Here is an 18,424-nt window from a genome sequence, read left to right as displayed (position 1 = left end):
GCATGGCCTGTGACCCTTCATGTGGCCCCTCATGTGGCCCCCCATGTAGATCTCATGTGACCCTCATGTGGCCTGTATGTGGCCCCTCATGTGGCCCTCATAGGCCTCCTCATATGTACCATGTGGGTCTCTTATGTGAATCTCACAGACCCCTCATGTGGCCCTTTATGGTGACCCACATGACCCTCATCTGCCCTCATGTGGCCCCTCATGACCCTCATAGCCCCTCATGTGGCCCTCATGTGGCCCCCATGTGACCCTCTATGTGACCCCTCACAGACTGTGGGTCTGCTAGGAGGTGGTCTCTCATGTGGTCTCTCATGTGGTCTCTCTCATGTGGTCTCTCATGTGGTCTCTCTCATGTGGTCTCTCATGTGGTCTCTCATGTGGCCCTATGGCTCCTCTATGTGTGGCTCTCATGGTGATCCTCATAGGACCCTTATGGCCCTCAGACCCTCATGTGACCCTCATGATGGCCCCCTCAAGTGTTCCCTTATGGCTCCCTCATGTGACCCTCATGTGACCCTATGTGGCCCCCTTACAGTGACCCTCATGTGGCCTTTATGTGGCTCTCTATGTGATTCCTCATGTGACCCCCTCATGTGTCTCTTTATGTGACCCTTGGTGTGGCCCCTCATGTGGGTCTCTTATGTGACCCTCATGTATCCCTCATGTGGCCCTCATGGCCCCTCATGTGACCCTCATGTGGCCCTTGAGTGGCTCTCATGTGACCTCTCTATGTGCCCCCATGTGACCCCTCATGTGGCCCTATGGGCTCTTATGTGATCCCTCATGTGACCCTTTATGTGATCCCTCATGTAGCCCCTTTTATGTGACCCCAGGGTCTTATGTATTCCCCATTCATTCCCCAGGACCCCTATGTGACCTCATAGTCTCTTTATGTGGCCTTTCATGTGACCCTTATGTGACCTCATTGATCCCCTCATGTGACCCTCATGTGACTCTTATGTGGCCCTCATGTGCCCTGTGTGGCCCCTCATGTGGCTCCTTATGTGGCCCTCTATGTGATCCCCATAGTATCTCTTTATGTGTGACCCTCATGTGACCCCTTTATGTGACCCCTTATGTGATCCCCTCAGTGTGGTTCCCTTAGTGTGACCCCTCAGGACCTTTATGTGGCCCCCTCATGTGATCCCCCATGTGGCCCCTTATGTGGCCCTCATGTGACACCCTCCATGTGGTCTCTTATGGTGGTCTCTCTCATGTGACTCTATGTGGCTCCTTATGTGGCCCCTGTTACATGTGGCCTCTCTGTGGCCCTCATGTGGCTCCTCATGTGATCCTCATGCGTGGCCCCTCATGTGGCTCCTTATGTAGGCCCCTCATGTGACCCCTCATGTGGTTCCTCATGGGTCTCTGGCGTGGCGTGATCCTCATGTGACCCCTCATGTCGCTCTTTTATGTAGGTCCCTTGTAAACCCCTCATGTGGCTCCCATGTGGGCCTTATGTGACCCTGTGTGAACACATGTGGGCCCCTCATGTGGCCTCCTATGTGGCCCCCATAGTCCCTTTATGTGATCCCCATGGCCCTCATGTGATCCTCATGTGGCCCTTTATGTAATCTCTTTATGGACCTCCATGTGACCCACATGGTGGCCCCTGCATATGTGGCCCTTTTGGTGTAGCCCCTCATGTGACCCTTATGATGGCCCTCATGTGACCCTTTATGTGATCCTCATGTGACCCTTTATGTGACCCTTTATGTGGCCCCCATATGATCCCTCATGTGGCCCTTTAAGTGGCTCTCATGTGATCATCATGTGACCCTTATGATGGCCCCTATATGATCCCTCATGTGGTTCTTCTTATGTGGCTCTCATGTGTCTCATCATGTGGCCCCCATGTGGCCCTTATGTGACCCCTTATGTGGCCCCATGTGGCCCTTATGATCCCTCATGTGATCCCCTCTTATGTGGCCCTCATGTGGCCTCATGTGACCTCTTATGTAGCCCTCTATGTGACCCTCATGACCTCTCATGTGGCCCTTATGTGGCCCTTATGTGATCCTCATGTGACCCCTCATGTGATCCCTCATGTTGACCCTTTATGTGACCCTTTATGACCCTCATAAAGTCCCCATGTGGCTCTCTATGTGGCCCTTCTTATGTGCCCCAGAGTGGCCTTTATGTAGGACCCTTATGTGACCTCTTTATGTAGCCCTTATGTGACCCTCATATGATCCTCATGGTGGCTGACAGGTCTCCTCATGTGGCTCCTCATGTGGCCCCTCATGTGATCCTTATGTGGGTCCCTCATGTGATTCCCTTTATGTGACCCTCATGGTGGCCTCTATGTAGTCTCCTCATGTGACTGTCAGTGTGGCCCCTTATGTGGCCTCATGTGGCCCCTGTATAGGCCCTTATGTGGCTCTCATGTGACCTCATGTGGGCCCCCATGACCCTCATATCTGGCCCCTCATGTGTCCCTGGCATGACCTCTCATGTGGCCCTCATGTGGCCCTTTATGTGACCCTCTTTATGTGATCCCCTGCGTGGGCACCTTATGGTGATCCCTGTGACCCTTTTATGTGGCCTCTATATGATCATCATGTGACCCTTTATGTGGCCTCATATGATCCCTCATGTGACCCTTTATATGTGGCTCCTCATGTGTCTCTCATGTGACACTCATGTGTCCCTCATGTGGCCCTTTATGTGACCCTATAGACCCCATGTGTCCCTCTTTATGTGATCCTCATGTGATCCCTCATGTGGCCCTCATGTGACCCTCATGTGACTCTTCTATCTGGCCCTCATGTGACCCTCATGGCCCCAGGACCCTCATGTGGCCCCTCATGTGGCCCTCATGTGGCCCTTTATGTAGCCCTTTATGTGACCCCATGTGGCCCCTGTCATGGGGAATTTATGTGACTCCTTATGTATACCTCTTTATGTGGTTCTCCTTCTCATGTGGCCCTCATGGGTTTTTATATTCCCCATGTGGCTCCCTCATGTGACCCTCATCTCATCTCCCCTGTGTCCCTATGTGGTCTCACGGGTCTCTATGTGGCTCTCTTTATGTGGCTCCCATGTGGCCCCATGTGACCCCTCATGTGGCCCCTCTATGTGGCCCCTCATGTGGCCCCCATCTGTGACCTCATGTGGCCCCCATCTGGGGAGGTGGCCCCTCATGTGGCCCCTCATAGGACCCTTCTTTATGTGGCCCCTCATGTGGCCCCTCATAGGCCCTCATGTGACCTCATGTGGGCCCTTGATGTGGTCTCTCATGTGGCCCTCATGTGACCCCCCATGGTGTGGCCCTCTGCGTATCTCTATGTGACCCCTCTATGTGGCCCTTTATGACCCTCTCCCCAGGTGATCCCCTCATGGGTCTCCCATAGGACTGTCATGTGCCCTCATGGCCCCTTTTCTTATGGCTCCCTCAGGGGGCCTCTCATGTGGCCTCTTGAGGTAGTGACCCTTTATATGGCCTCCCATGTGACCCCTCATGTGACCCTCATGTGACCCTCATCTGCCCCCATGTGGCCTTCATGTGTATTCCCCATGTGATCCCCTCATGGTGACTCCTCATGTGGTTTCATGTGACGTCCTTTATGTCCCCCACAGGACCCTCATGTGACCCTTCATGTGGCCCTTTATGATGGCCCTCATATGATCCTTATGTGGCTCCTTATGGATTGGCTCCCCATGTGACACCCATCTGGCCCTCATGTGGCCTTTATGTGATCCCTTATAGACCCTCAGGTCTCTTTATGGGGTCTCTTGCTGTGGTCTTTATGTGGCCCCAGCATCCCTCTGGGGACTCTCTCTATGTAACCTCCCCTCATGTGACCCTGCATGGTGGTTTCTCTATGTTTGAGGTGGCCCCCATGTGAATCTCTCTCATGTGGCCCCTCATGTAGACCTGCATGTCATGGGTCCTCATGTTGCCTCTTTATGATGTGGTCTCTATGTGAGCCCTATGTGATCCCTCTTTATAAGGCCCTCTTATGGGTGACCCTCATGTGGCTCTTTATGTGGTTCTCATATCCTCATGTGACCCTCAGGACCCATCTGGCCCTATGGGACCCCTCATGTGGCCCTTCTTTATAGGGTCTCGTCACATGTGTGGCCCCCATGTGGCCTCATATGATCCTCATAGTGGCCCTCATGTGACCCCTCATGTGACCCTCATGTGGCCCTTTATGTGAACTCATGTGGCTCCCTCATGTGGCCCTATGTATCCCCTCATGTGACCCTTATGTGATCCCTCATGTGATTCCTCATGTGGCCTCATGTGGCCCTTTATGGCCCTCATGTGGCCCCTCATGTGACCCTCATAGGTATCCCTCTATGTGGCCCCATGTGGCTTTATAGTCCTTATGTGACCTCATGTGACCCTCTATGTGGCCCTCATGTGGCTCCCTCATAGGACCCCATGTGGCCCTTATGGCCTCATGTGTTCTCATGTGACCCCCTTATGTGGGTTTCATATATGATCCCTCATGTGGACCTCATGTGGTCTCTTTATGTGGCTCCCATGTGATCATTGGCAGGGTTTCATGGTTCCTCATTTTTTTTGCGGTGACCTCATGTGGGGTCTCTCATGTGGCCCCTTATGTGATCTCACTGGCCCTCATGTGGCCCCCATGTATCCCCTCATGTGACCCTCATGTGGGTCTCTATGTGTCCCTCATGTGACCCCTCATAGCCCTCATGTGACCCTTTCTTGAGGTGGTCTCTCATGTGACCCCTCATATCTCATGTGGTCTCTAAGGTGGCCCCTTATGTGATCCTCCATGTGACCCCTCATGTGGCCCTCATGTGTCTCCCACATGTGGCCTCCCAGGACCCTGACAGACCCCTCAGGTCTCATGTGGCCCTCAGGTGATCTCATGTTGCCCCCATGTGGCCCTGTGGCCTCTATGGGCCCTATGTGAGCCCCTTCATGTGACCCCCCATGGACCACCTGTTAGAATATGTTGGGACTCTATTAATATGTGACCCTATATCCTTATATGGCTCCCTTATGTGACCCCTTCATGTGGTCTCTCAGGTCTGTGAGGTGGCCCCTCATGTGATCCCCTCATGGTGGTCTCATGTGATCCCCTCATGTGGTCTCCTTTATTATGTGGGCCCTTATGTGACCTCTTCATTACATGCCCCTCATGTGGCCCTGTGGCGGCCTCATGTGACCCTATCATGTGACCCTTATGTGGCCCTCTCTACATGATGGCTCCTTTCTTGGTGTGACCCTCATGATCACTATGATTCCTCATGTGGTCTCTCTTATGTGATCCACATGAGGGTTCTTCTAGGTCTCCCTCATGGCCTCATGTGACCCCTCATAGGACCGCGGGCCCTTATGTGACCCTCATGTGGCCCTTATGTGGCCCTTACGTGGCCCTCATGGCTCCCATGTGACCTCCATGTGGCCTCATGTGGATCCTCTATGTGGCCCCCTGTGTCATGTGGGAGTTATGGTTCTCCTATGTGGTCCCCCATAGTGACCCTTCTTCCCAGGCCCTTACAGACCCCATGTGGCCCTTATGTGGCTTCCCTCATTTGACCCTCATGTGACCCTCATGTGGTTTCATGTGTGGCCCTGTACTTATGCACCCTCATGTGGCTCCCCATGTGATTCCTCATGTGGCCCCTCATGTGACCCCATGGCCCTCATGTGGCCCTGGCGTGGCCCTCATGTGGCCCCCTTTATGACTGACATGACCCTCATGTGGCCTCATGGATCATGTGGTTCGACCCTCATGTGATCCTTCATGACCCTTATGTGGGTCTTTTATGTGATCCCCTACATGGGACCTTTATGTGGCCCTCATGTCAGGAATTCCTGCTCATGACTACGCCACTGTCCTGTTGAGACTACGCCATAGGTCTCACAGGACACTCATCTGGCCCTCATGTGGCCCTTATGTGATCCTCATGTGACCCTCATGTATCCCCTCATGTATCCCTTCATGTGGCCCTTTATGTGGCTCCCCTCATGTGATCCTCTTATCATGTATCCCTCATGTGATCCTCCTTATGGCCCCCATGTGGCCCTCATGTGGTTTCTATGTATCTCCATGTGGCCCTTCTTATGTGACCCCTTCATGTGACCCTTATGTGGCTCTCATGTGGTCTTCTATGTGGCCCTCATGTGGCTCTAAGGTGACCTCCTCATGTGGCTCCTCATATGATCCCATGTATCCCCATGTGTCTTATGTAGCCTCTATAACCTCATGTGGCTCCCCATGTGGCTCCTCATGTGGTCTCCATGTGACCCTCATGACCCCATGTCGCCCCTTATGTGTTCCCATGTGACCCTCAGCGTGGCTCTCATGTAGCCCTTATAGACCCCATGGCCCTTTATGTGGCTCTCATGTGGCCCTTATGTGTCTTATATGGCTCTCATGTGACCCTCTATGGAGCCCCTGGCAAAATTTCTATGTGACCCCATGTGACCTGTATTACATGTGACCCCTCATGTGGCCCTCTTTATGTAGCCCCTATGTGACCCTATGTGATCCCCTCATGTGACCCTTATGATCCTCATGTGACCCTTATAGACCCTTATGTGCCCCTCATATGATCCTCATGTGGCCCTTAAGTGGCTCTCATGTGAGAGAAATTTGTAATTTGTGAAATTGGGCTATACAAATAAACTGAATTGAATTGAATATGTTGTATATATATATATATATACATATATATTTTATTTGTATTTTATATTTTACTTTGTATTCTTTGCACAGTCATTGTATTATATTTGTTTGTGTGTGTATATATATACATATATGTTTCATTTTATAAACATATATATATACTTCATTTTGTATTTTATAGTTTACTTGTATACATCTATATCTTTCATCCCTGTTTTTTATATTTTATATTTTATTCTCGTGTGTTTAGTTTATTGGTGCTGCTACTGTGACGACAAATTTCCCCTTTGGGATTAATATAGTATATATCTATCTATCTATCTTGTTGCTGCTCAAGTATTTCACCTGATTTATGGTTTGTCTCCTTTGTTGCACCAAAGCTGTCTCTCTTATATACGTCTGTCACGGCCTGTGTACCCGAGGCAACGTGAGAGGCTGTACCTCCATGTACTCGACCTGGAAGGGTTGTGTCTGGCACCTGGTAGCAGGAGTTTGGGAATTGGGTGGCATCCCTCACTCCTTCCCAATTCTCTGCTGGCTCTGGAGGGTTGAATCGCAGTTTTCCCAAAGGTGGTTGCCCATCAGGAATTCCTAAAAATGCTCTAATATTACCACCCAGCACAGAAAGCAACTTCCCTTGAACTTTCCCATTCCCGGTTTCAATCACCAGATCATTTGCGGTGGCAGGTGATAGTCAGGAAGAGAAGAAGAAGAAGGGGGACGCAAGTACAGGAAGAGAATTTCGCCATGCCAAATCCTGGAGGGAGAAAGGAAAACAAACATTGTTAATCTATATTTATCATAATGTATCTTATTAGATTGAATGAGTACACTAAATAGTTAACACAATAACTTACATGGCTTTAACTCAACTTTATCACACAAGTTATACTTTCACTCTGGAGCTATGACAACATATAGCCTATTAATTAAATGACCACACTAAATAATTAATAAAGCATCTGGTGTTATTAGAACATCTAAACTCCACTTTAGTACAAATTAGATCTGCTCTCAGACATTCTTCTGAAGCAACATCAATGCAGTACGGGGTGTTGCATCATCAATTCAACAGCAGGAACTGGAGAGCGTTCCTCATCACAGGATGAACGTATTGATCTGGAGTCAGTGGAGAGGTGCTGCCAACAGAGCGGCTCGAGGTTCAGGTCCTCACTAATCTCTACAGGACGGCAGCATGAGCGTCACCAAAGGCATCTTCACGCGATTGGAAATGTGCAAAGCCCAGCGGACTCTTTGTGTCTCTGCTTCAAACGAGTGACCGCATTGAGAGAAAGGAAAGCTCTCTTCAGCCCCGGGCCGTGAGCGGACCAGCTGACCCAAAGCCTCGGTGACATCTTACCTTGTCAGACTGCCTGGCGGAGTGAACGAGGAACCTGTAATGAAGGTTTGAAGCAGCTTCTTCATACATATTCACGGCGTAGGCGTGTCCTCAAAGCCTGAGGACAGTATCTGGGCCGTCAGGTCACACTTCACGTCATTAGGCAGACGCTTTCATGCAAAGTGACTTAAGATAAGTGCATTCAACTAGAAGTACAAACTCAGAACAACACAAATCAAGAATCTAACATTTCATGTGTGCCACCCACAACGACAACTGCTGCTCCTACTACAACAGAGACAATAACAACAACAATAATGACCTGCTAAGCACCTGAAGCATGCTCCTCTTCTTCCATGTGTTTTACCGGCTGGTTGATGATGCATGGCTGGTTACCACAATCAATGCTGCGTGTTCAACTCACAGCCCAATACCACAAATCACACATTTGCCTCAGAGGGCTTTACAATCTGTACACAGACATCCTGACCTTTGACCTTTGTCACATCAGGAACAACTCCCCAAAAATAGAAAAAACCCTTTCACAGGGGAAACAGAGAAGGACCCCCCTCCAGGATGGACAGTAGACTAGAGGTCATGTGACCAGATGAACAATAGATGTCATGAGACCAGATGAACAATAGATGTCATGTGACCAGATGAACAATAGATGTCATGAGACCAGATGAACAATAGATGTCATGTGACCAGATGAACAAGTGATTTATTATTCATTTATTTGTCAATTTGTCAACTCTTTTAGATGATTCTCTTTATAAATTACTAATATTATTTATTCTTCTAATATTTTAATTGATTATTATTACCTGTGATGTATTACTATATATATATATCTGTTCATTGTTTTGCTGCAGTCAGAGTGGCAGCTTGGTCACATGACGCGCTGAATAGTACTGCGTACTGCGCATGCTCGAGAGTTGGAGCCCGAGTCCCCACTGTGATGGTTCAAACTGCAGGTTGGTCGCCGAGTCAGGTATAAATAGCACTTCATACCTATTGCGCAATACTTCAGCCTGCCTTTGCTGGAGTGGTGGTTAGTGCTCTGGCCACCTGTGCCGATGGTTGCGGGTTCGAGTCCAGCCCTCAGCACCTCAGGTCACCTGTGTTTGAGCCGTCTCATTTTAGTCACTTGTGAGTCTTGTCGTTGCGTGTCTTCTTAGTACTTGACAATGTCTAAGAGTATATTGACTCTTCTCACTATTAATTGTCTGCATTGCCTGTACTAGGCACACCAGCAAATCAATAGGTATGATTTAGAATGATACAAAAACAAAAGAAACAAAGAAATACATACTAATTGTTGATAGTACAATAAATATCCACAAAGAAATAAGAATACAATTGAATATGATTGTCTGGTTGATGTTTTCTGTCATTTGTGAGTCTTGTCGTTGCGTGTCTTCTTCGTACTTGACAATGTCTAAGAGTATATTCACTATTCTCACTATTAATTGTCTGCATTGCCTGTACTAGGCACACCAGCAAATCAATAGGTATGATTTAGAATGATACAAAAACAAAAGAAACAAAGAAATACATACTAATTGTTGATAGTACAATAAATATCCACAGAGAAATAAGAATACAATTGAATATGATTGTCTGGTTGATGTTTTCTGTTTGATTTTTGTTCTAAAAATATAAGAAAACACTTTAAATCTGAAGACTACTGCCTAATAGTCTTCATGTTGCCATTGTAATGACAATTGCTCGTATCCCGTGGGGCTCAATGCGGATATTTATTAGATCTCCAAGCGGCCCTGCACTCACCATCTGCATCACATCAAACAGCACAGAGAGATGGTGTTTCAGCAGTCGACTTTGGAGTGTAATGTACATCATTGGCCAAAAGAGGGCAGTGCAGGACCACGCATCATCACCATCACACTCTGTTTCAGGGTTCGCTGCTCAACCTTATCCCAAACCTAACTCAGTTTATAATATATCATAATATATACATACTGTTATTATATATAGTATATATAATAACAGTGTATTAAATAGACAGTGGGTAACATAATATATATATGATAATAGATGTATTATATATACTATATCTAATATATCATAATATATACATACTATTATTATATATTCAAGATTCAAGATTCAAGATTCAAGATGTTTTATTTGTCACATACACACACAGGGTGTGCAGTGAAATGAAAGTGGCAATGCTCAGCAGGAATGTGCAAGGGCAACAAGTACACACTATTTACAATAAAAAACAACACAATATTTACAGTAAGTGTGTGTGTGTGTGTGTGTGTGTGTGTGTGTGTGCCTAAGAGGGGCAGTTGTGTGGGTCTATGTGAGGGTCCTGGTGAGGTCAGGTTCACAGTCCTGATGGCCTGAGGAAAGAAACTCCGTCTCAGTCTCTCTGTTCTTGCAGCGTGACTACGGAGGCGCCTGCCTGACCGCAGCAGCTGAAACAGTCTGTTGTTGGGGTGGTGAGGATCCTTCATGATCCTGCCGGCTCTGGTTCTGCACCTCCTGGTGTACAAGTCCTGCAGGGTGGTCAGTGTAGTTCCAATAGTGCGTTCAGCCGAACGCACTACTCTCTGCAGAGCCTTCCTGTCCTGAGCGGAGCAGTTGCCAAACCAGGCTGTGATGCTTCCTGTCAGGACGCTCTCTACAGCTCCAGAGTAGAAGGACTGAAGGATCCTCTGGGAAACTTTAAATTTCCTCAGCTGCCTGAGGTGGTAGAGGCGCTGCCTTGCCTTTCTCACCAGAGTGTCTGTGTTCGTTGACCATGTCAGATCCTCGGTGATGTGGACTCCCAGGTATTTATACCCGCTCACCCTCTCCACAGTAGTCCGTTAATCCCCAGTGGTGAGTACGTCCTCTGTTGTTGTACCTCCTAAAGTCCACAATCAGCTCCTTAGTTTTGGTGACATTCATGATGAGGCTGTTGTCCTGGCACCAGAGTGACAGATCAGCAACTTCCTCCAGGTAGGCCTTCTCGTCGTTGTCGGAGATCAGGCCCACCACCACTGTGTCATCCGCAAACTTGATGATGGTGTTGAGCTGAACCTGGCCACACAGTCATGTGTGTACAGGGAGTACAGTAGGGGGCTGAGGACGCAACCCTCGCGGGAGCCTGTGTTCAGGGTGAGGGGTTTGGAGGTGTCTGCCCACCTGACCACCTGTGGCCTGGCGGTCAGGAAGTCCAGGATCCAAGCACACAGGGGTGTTCAGTCCCAGCTCAATCAGCTTGCCGGCCAGTCTGGAGGGACTATGGTGTTGAAAGCTGAACTATAATCAATGAACAGCAGTCTCACATAGCCCCCTCTGGCTGTCCAGATGAGAGTGTGGTGTGCAGTACCTGGGAGACAGCATCATCCGTGGATCTGTTTGGGCGATAAGCAAACTGCAGCGGGTCCATGGAGGAAGGGAGGAAGGCGCAGATGTAGTCCTTTATCAGCCTCTCAAAGCATTTCATGACCACCGAGGTGAGGGCCACCGGTCGGTAGTCATTCATACATGCAGGAGAAGCATTCTTGGGCACAGGGACAATAGTGGATCTCTTGATTGATTATATAGTATATATAATAACAGTGTATTAAATAGACACTGGCTAACATAATATATATATGATAATAGATGTATTATATATACTATATCTAATAATATCTAATAACAGTATATTACATCAACATTTGGTGACATATATGAATATGAATTATTATATATCACAAAAAAATAAAAAAATAAATTGCACCATGACTGAGAGTGAAATAGCTTTCGGAAACTGGCCTGATCTCATGCGGTGCATTGTGGGTAATTCTCTCCTCACAGGCAGGGGGCTCCACTGAGTAAGCAACAATTAAGGCTGAACACTATTTTTTAACTTAAAAATAAAAATGCAAATACTTTTATAGTACATATAATATGAAAAAAATTATAAATCAAATACATATTGAATTATTATTATTTATTTTCTTCTTCATTTTTTATCTCACAATGCAAATACTTTTATAGTACATATAATATCAAAAGAATTATAAATAAAATACATATTGAATTATTATTATTTATTTTCTTCTTCTTAATTGTGTATCCCACAATGCAAATACTTTTATAGTACATATAATATCAAAAGAATTATAAATAAAATACATATTGAATTATTATTACTTATTTTCTTCTTCTTAATTTTTTTTCCCACAATGCAAATACTTTTATAGTATAAATAAATAATACGCGTGTTTCTATACATGTTTTTTAATATACCACATATATGTTTTATATATAATGTATATATACATTTATATGTATACATATGTATAGATGCATATATATATTTATATATATATATATATACATATATATATATGACGGTCCCTGTCTCTAATGGCTAATCATGCCCTTGTTGACTCTAACTGGGATTCACTGTGGAGCTTCTACTTTGCCGTGGTGTCGTCAATAACATGCAGTGAAGACATGAACTCAACTCTTGTACATCCGGCTCCACGTGCGCCCCCACAGAACTGCATGTGATGTGTTCTTGCTGCACAAAGGAGTGAAGTGGACCTTCATCCTCATGATCCATCAGGAGTCATCATGGCTTTCGATATTGATCCGTGCCACCAATCGACCACATTGAACACAACTCAGCAACAGTCTGTTTGCTCTTTGCAGATTTAAAATGTGGGGAGTGAGACTCCCGAGACACTCGGACCAGTTCCTGATGTAAGAAGAGACATCAGCTGACCACGAGTGCAGAGGTGACGTCTGCACTCGTTCGTCCAGTGCACCTCCTCGAGTCTCCGTTCGACTGCCACGCCGTCGGGCGGACGCGGGGAGATTCACATTCATTCAGCTCAGCCCAACCCCCAACCCTATAATATGTCTTTCTATAGATAGTGTATGTAATAACCGTGTCTTAAATATACAGTCGGTAATGATTAATAATATATGTATTATTATACATATAATATATAAAATAATAGTGTATTAAATAGACATTGTGACACGTATAGTATATTATAATATATTGATTTTATAATAATAGATGTTTCATACATAATAACCATGTATTAAATCTACAGTTGGTAATGTTTAAATAGTGCATTGAACAGACAGTGATTTATTATTCATTTATTTGTCAATTTTTCAACTCTTTTAGATGATTCTCTTTATAAATTACTAATATTATTTATTCTTCTAATATTTTAATTGATTATTATTACCTGTGATGTATTACTATATATATATATCTGTTCATTGTTTTGCTGCAGTCAGAGTGGCAGCTTGGTCACATGACGCGCTGAATAGTACTGCGTACTGCGCATGCTCGAGAGTTGGAGCCCGAGTCCCCACTGTGATGGTTCAAACTGCAGGTTGGTCGCCGAGTCAGGTATAAATAGCACTTCATACCTATTGCGCAATACTTCAGCCTGCCTCTGCTGAAGTGGTGGTTAGTGCTCTGGCCACCTGTGCCGATGGTTGCGGGTTCGAGTCCAGCCCTCAGCACCTCAAGTCACCTGTGTTTGAGCCGTCTCATTTTAGTCACTTGTGAGTCTTGTCGTTGCGTGTCTTCTTAGTACTTGACAATGTCTAAGAGTATATTGACTCTTCTCACTATTAATTGTCTGCATTGCCTGTACTAGGTACACCAACACATCAATAGATATAATTAAAAATGATACAAAAACAAAAGAAACAAAGAAATACACACTAATTGTTGATCGTACAATAAATATCCACAAAGAAATAAGAATACAATTGAATATGATTGTCTGGTTGATGTTTTCTGTCATTTGTGAGTCTTGTCGTTGCGTGTCTTCTTCGTACTTGACAATGTCTAAGAGTATATTCACTCTTCTCACTATTAATTGTCTGCATTGCCTGTACTAGGCACACCAGCAAATCAATAGGTATGATTTAGAATGATACAAAAACAAAAGAAACAAAGAAATACATACTAATTGTTGATAGTACAATAAATATCCACAGAGAAATAAGAATACAATTGAATATGATTGTCTGGTTGATGTTTTCTGTTTGATTTTTGTTCTAAAAATATAAGAAAACACTTTAAATCTGAAGACTACTGCCTAATAGTCTTCATGTTGCCATTGTAATGACAATTGCTCGTATCCCGTGGGGCTCAATGCGGATATTTATTAGATCTCCAAGCGGCCCTGCACTCACCATCTGCATCACATCAAACAGCACAGAGAAATGATGTTTCAGCAGTCGACTTTGGAGTGTAATGTACATCATTGGCCAAAAGAGGGCAGTGCAGGACCACGCATCATCACCATCACACTGTGTCAGGGTTCGCTGCTCAACCTTATCCCAAACCTAACTCAGTTTATAATATATCATAATATATACATACTGTTATTATATATAGTATATATAATAACAGTGTATTAAATAGACACTGGCTAACATAATATATATATATGATAATAGATGTATTATATATACTATATCTAATAATATCTAATAACAGTATATTACATCAACATTTGGTGACATATATGAATATGAATTATTATATATCACAAAAAAATAAAAAAATAAATTGCACCATGACTGAGAGTGATAGTCGCCTGCGCTACTTTAAATAGCGTTCGGAAACTTCGAAAACTTCGAAAACTTCGCTAACGTCACCTTCCTGAATGTAGAGCTCCCGATAACCAGAGTGTGCTCCTCAGCGTGTCGCTGAGTGGGGAGAACCGGTTAGAAACGTGAAGCGGCCGAGGCCGGTGCACAGCGAGATCCTGTCTACTCATAACTGACAGGGGACGCCCAAGTTTCACTGCATCTTCTATTGGTCAAAGTTAGTGAAATCCCCCTCTAAAAGTACCAGGGACACCGGGGGGTATCCAGAGAGCCAGAACCACCAGACGAACATGTGCACCCACACGTAAGCACTCATTCCTAGGTTAAAGAACATTCTACGGAACCTGGTACTCTAACATAAGAATTTGGTTTAATTAATGCTGGACTTGCTATCGAACCGTGGATCTGGCTGTTAAAAGATTGCAACTTTAACCCTACGCTACAGAAGAGTGTGAAAAACCTTCCCCTTAACTTATTAAGATTGATGCTGGAAAAAGGAACATCCAGCACATATTTTTACCAACTCAAGCCCAGACTTAGGCACTCATTCCTGGGTAAATGCCCATGTCAGCCGCATCTGGAGAACCAGACAGACCAACCTAACATGTGTGCCAAAGTCTCACTGCACCTTCTTCGGTTCAATATTCGTGAGATCAAATACCCAGGGACACCGGGGGGATGGCAACTGACACCGGGTAGACCATAAGTGCAAGGACAGGCCAAGGTCTCACTACCCCAGGTCTCATGGCACCTTCTATTGGTCCAAGTTAGTGAAACCCCACTCTCAAAGACAGTGGGGACAACAGCCTAACCCGAACCCCATTCAGCTTCGTTTGAAGTCAAAGACTAAACTTGTTGTTGTTTGACTCCCAATGAGGTTCAAACCAAACTGATAAGTTAGGTTTATTTGACACAACCTCCACTCGCTCTGCACAAGGAAAGTAAAGACCTTCCCCACATTGTAGATTAGAGATCTATTTGGAAACAATCTAAATATGTTGTAAAGTCCATCTTCATTTAAACATCTGAAATAACTAGAACTCTTAAAATGCTAAATGTAAACAAATGAATCAAGACCCTGGAACATGCATTTCTGAAGCGTTTATTATTGCAGTGAATGTAAGCGCTTGTGTTGCAGGTGGTCCTGAAGCAGCCTGGTCCACCTGCAGCTCAGTTCATCTTCTGTTGCTCTTCACACGGAGTGAAAGAAAGCAAACAAATCTAAATGATCACTTCTTTTCGCACAAAAAGGCCAACCGCACTCTGCAGTTGACATCGTTCCACATTCCCCATCCTGGAATAAAAAGAAAAGTTAGATTATTTGTTCACATTTCCTCTTGTGAGCAGACAGATAATGGACATCATGAAGGAACATTTATCTTTAAGTTCTCGTTTCAACTAATGAGGTCACATGATCAGGAGTAGCTTCACAATCATGATAAGTGATCATATGTGTAATCAATGCCCTTAAATTACTTCTTGAGGCCACTTATTTCTTTTCTTTTTTATATTTAACTCATTATTTGTTTTTAGAGGTTCCATACTTAATAAAGACATTACTTTTATTATTATGTTTATGTTCCACTCTGATTTTGGGCAACTTTCATCCACAATAATGTCCCAAAAAAAGAAGAAGAATTTCACATCATGGAAATGAGCAAACACAGAAAAACATTTAGTGTCAGTAGTGTGACAAGTTCTCTTAAATCTAACTTAAAAGTTTTAATTTTCAAAATCTATGTTCTCTTACCCCCAACATTTGCCTCGACGCAGTTCTCGTTTCCTCGCCAGTTGTCTGGTTGATTAGGAAGCCAGTTGGTGAACTTCAATTCAGTTCCATCCTCGTTCTTGAACCCAGTCTGAAGAACACAAAGGTGAGGGTCAGAGACATGAGACACATTCTGCTCCACATATCGTCCATCAGGGTCTTTAGCAGGGCCGGCGATTGCTATAGGCGAACTAGGCGGCTGCCTAGGGCGACAAATGGGTTGGGGGCGCCCTCGAGTGTCGCCCGTAGACCTACTTCCCAATAATCATAGTTAGAATAACAAGCATATTAAAACATGTTTATTAATCATGATCATCCTGGGGCCCCTTCAGCCACACGTTTACTTGTCAACCTGATTTTTAGATTGAATTGATGGTTATTGTCGATATTTTCCTAATTTGGGGCGGTTGCGTTGTTATGTTACGTTACGTTAGTTACGTGACAGCTCTAAATTGCTTGGTTAATAAGACATGTCTGGTGGTGCAGTGCATAGACCGCACGTCTTTCAGTGCAGTCTTGTTTTGCATGAAAGAGATCGAACCCAGGTCGGTGCGATCTTTTTATTTGTATTTGTTCTAAAATGTATTTCTTCATACGTGGCTGTGATGCGCTGCTCACTTATACAATCGTAATCACCAAAATGGATATGAACGGTGGCTTGAAGATCTCCAGCAACATGTTTGTGAATGTGTGACGAATCTGGTGCGCGAGACAGAGCCCCGCTGCAGATGTTAACACAACACGCACGCGCAGGGAAACCAGTAGGGGTTTGAAACCAGTAGAGGTGTAACACCGGCATGACAACAATGGACATTCTGAATTACTTGAAGGAGAAAAAACTTGAAGAAGTTTTTCCAAATATGCGTGTGGCCCTAAGAACTGCTGTCACACGACCTGTGACAGTAGCTTCTGCTGAAAGAAGGTTCTCTAAATTAAAATTACTTAAGACCTACCTGAGGTCAATGATGAGTCAGGACCACCTCAATGGGCTGATGAGCATCAACCAAGAGGTCTCCAGTAAAATATCATTTGTTGATACCATCAACGAATTTGCCATTAGGAAGTCCAGACGAGTCACATTTTAATGCTGTGTCATTTTGAAACAAAACTCAATCTTGCCTCGGGCAACCAAAGGGCTAGAGCCCTGGTCTTTAGTTTACTAACAGAACTGATCAATGACCACCGTGAGATGTTCAATGCTTACCCCGGATCGCTCGGCTCCAATCCAAAAAGCTTGCATCACAGGAGGGGAGAAATACAAACTCATACACATTGCGACATTCATCTGATGTTGATTGTGGATTGAAACCATTTGGCTGTGCATAGAGTGGCACACAGCCTGAAATCAACAGAAATGAGAGTGTAAGTTTCATTCGTCAGAATATTTAAGATGATAAGAAAAAATGCATCTTCTTTTTTTCGATGTCTTTGTTTTCTGTATGTTTTCTCACCTTGGCCTCCTTGAAAGTCTTGGTTTCCTGAAAGTATCTCATTTTGGGACCCTGATTAAAGCTGGTCCAGTAGCCGCCGTACATATGAATATGATGGTGGCTGCACATTGTGTGAACCTCCTCTGTGAAAACACAAGTGCTTTAATGACCAAGCTGCTAAGGTTTTAAATGTAATATTATTCATCTGATAATATTGTACTTACCGTCATTTAGTGCCGTCACAGAGTTGATGATGCCCACCAACAGCAGGACAGCAGTGACCACAGCTGGACCCATGACTCAGACCTATTAACTCCTAGTGCTCCTCAGCTGGAATACGACCTGCACGTGTGACATTGAATGTATAAAAGAATGAATTCTTAATGTGCTCAAGATAACACCATCACTTGATTATATTCACTCTCTCCTAGAGTTAGAGAAGGTTGATGCTACTGTCGTGCGAGTTTAGTAAACATGAAACTACCCGTTAGCTTAGCATTAAAGGAGTCATTCCAATGCTCTGCAGTAAGTTTGCATCAGGTGGAGACAACATATTTAGAATATCTTCACTGCCTTATGAAAAACTAGAATAAACCAATATGTAGATTAGGCCTGAGGGAAGACAATGTGGTCAACGTTAATCCTAACGCTTACTGACGAGGACCTG

The 18,424-nt window shown here is 44.9% G+C and overlaps 1 protein-coding gene across 1 annotated transcript; it reads right to left on the bottom strand.

Moving 5' to 3' along the window:
• Positions 1-15,645: 15,645 nt before the first annotated feature.
• Positions 15,646-18,099, bottom strand: LOC130204316 (C-type isolectin Sp-CL4-like). Its single transcript, XM_056430955.1, has 5 exons — positions 17,982-18,099; positions 17,779-17,900; positions 17,532-17,666; positions 16,310-16,418; positions 15,646-15,853 (listed from the first exon to the last, which is right to left on the bottom strand). Exons 1-5 carry the CDS (start codon positions 18,052-18,054, stop codon positions 15,789-15,791), a joined length of 504 nt encoding a protein of 167 aa, XP_056286930.1. The 5' UTR covers positions 18,055-18,099; the 3' UTR covers positions 15,646-15,788.
• Positions 18,100-18,424: the final 325 nt, after the last annotated feature.

This window comes from Pseudoliparis swirei, chromosome 14 (genome assembly GCF_029220125.1).
Source record: "Pseudoliparis swirei isolate HS2019 ecotype Mariana Trench chromosome 14, NWPU_hadal_v1, whole genome shotgun sequence".
Taxonomy (NCBI): Eukaryota; Metazoa; Chordata; class Actinopteri; order Perciformes; family Liparidae; genus Pseudoliparis; species Pseudoliparis swirei.
The sequence above is the reverse complement of the archived record's forward strand: the minus strand, read 5'-3'. Positions and strand labels throughout refer to the sequence as shown.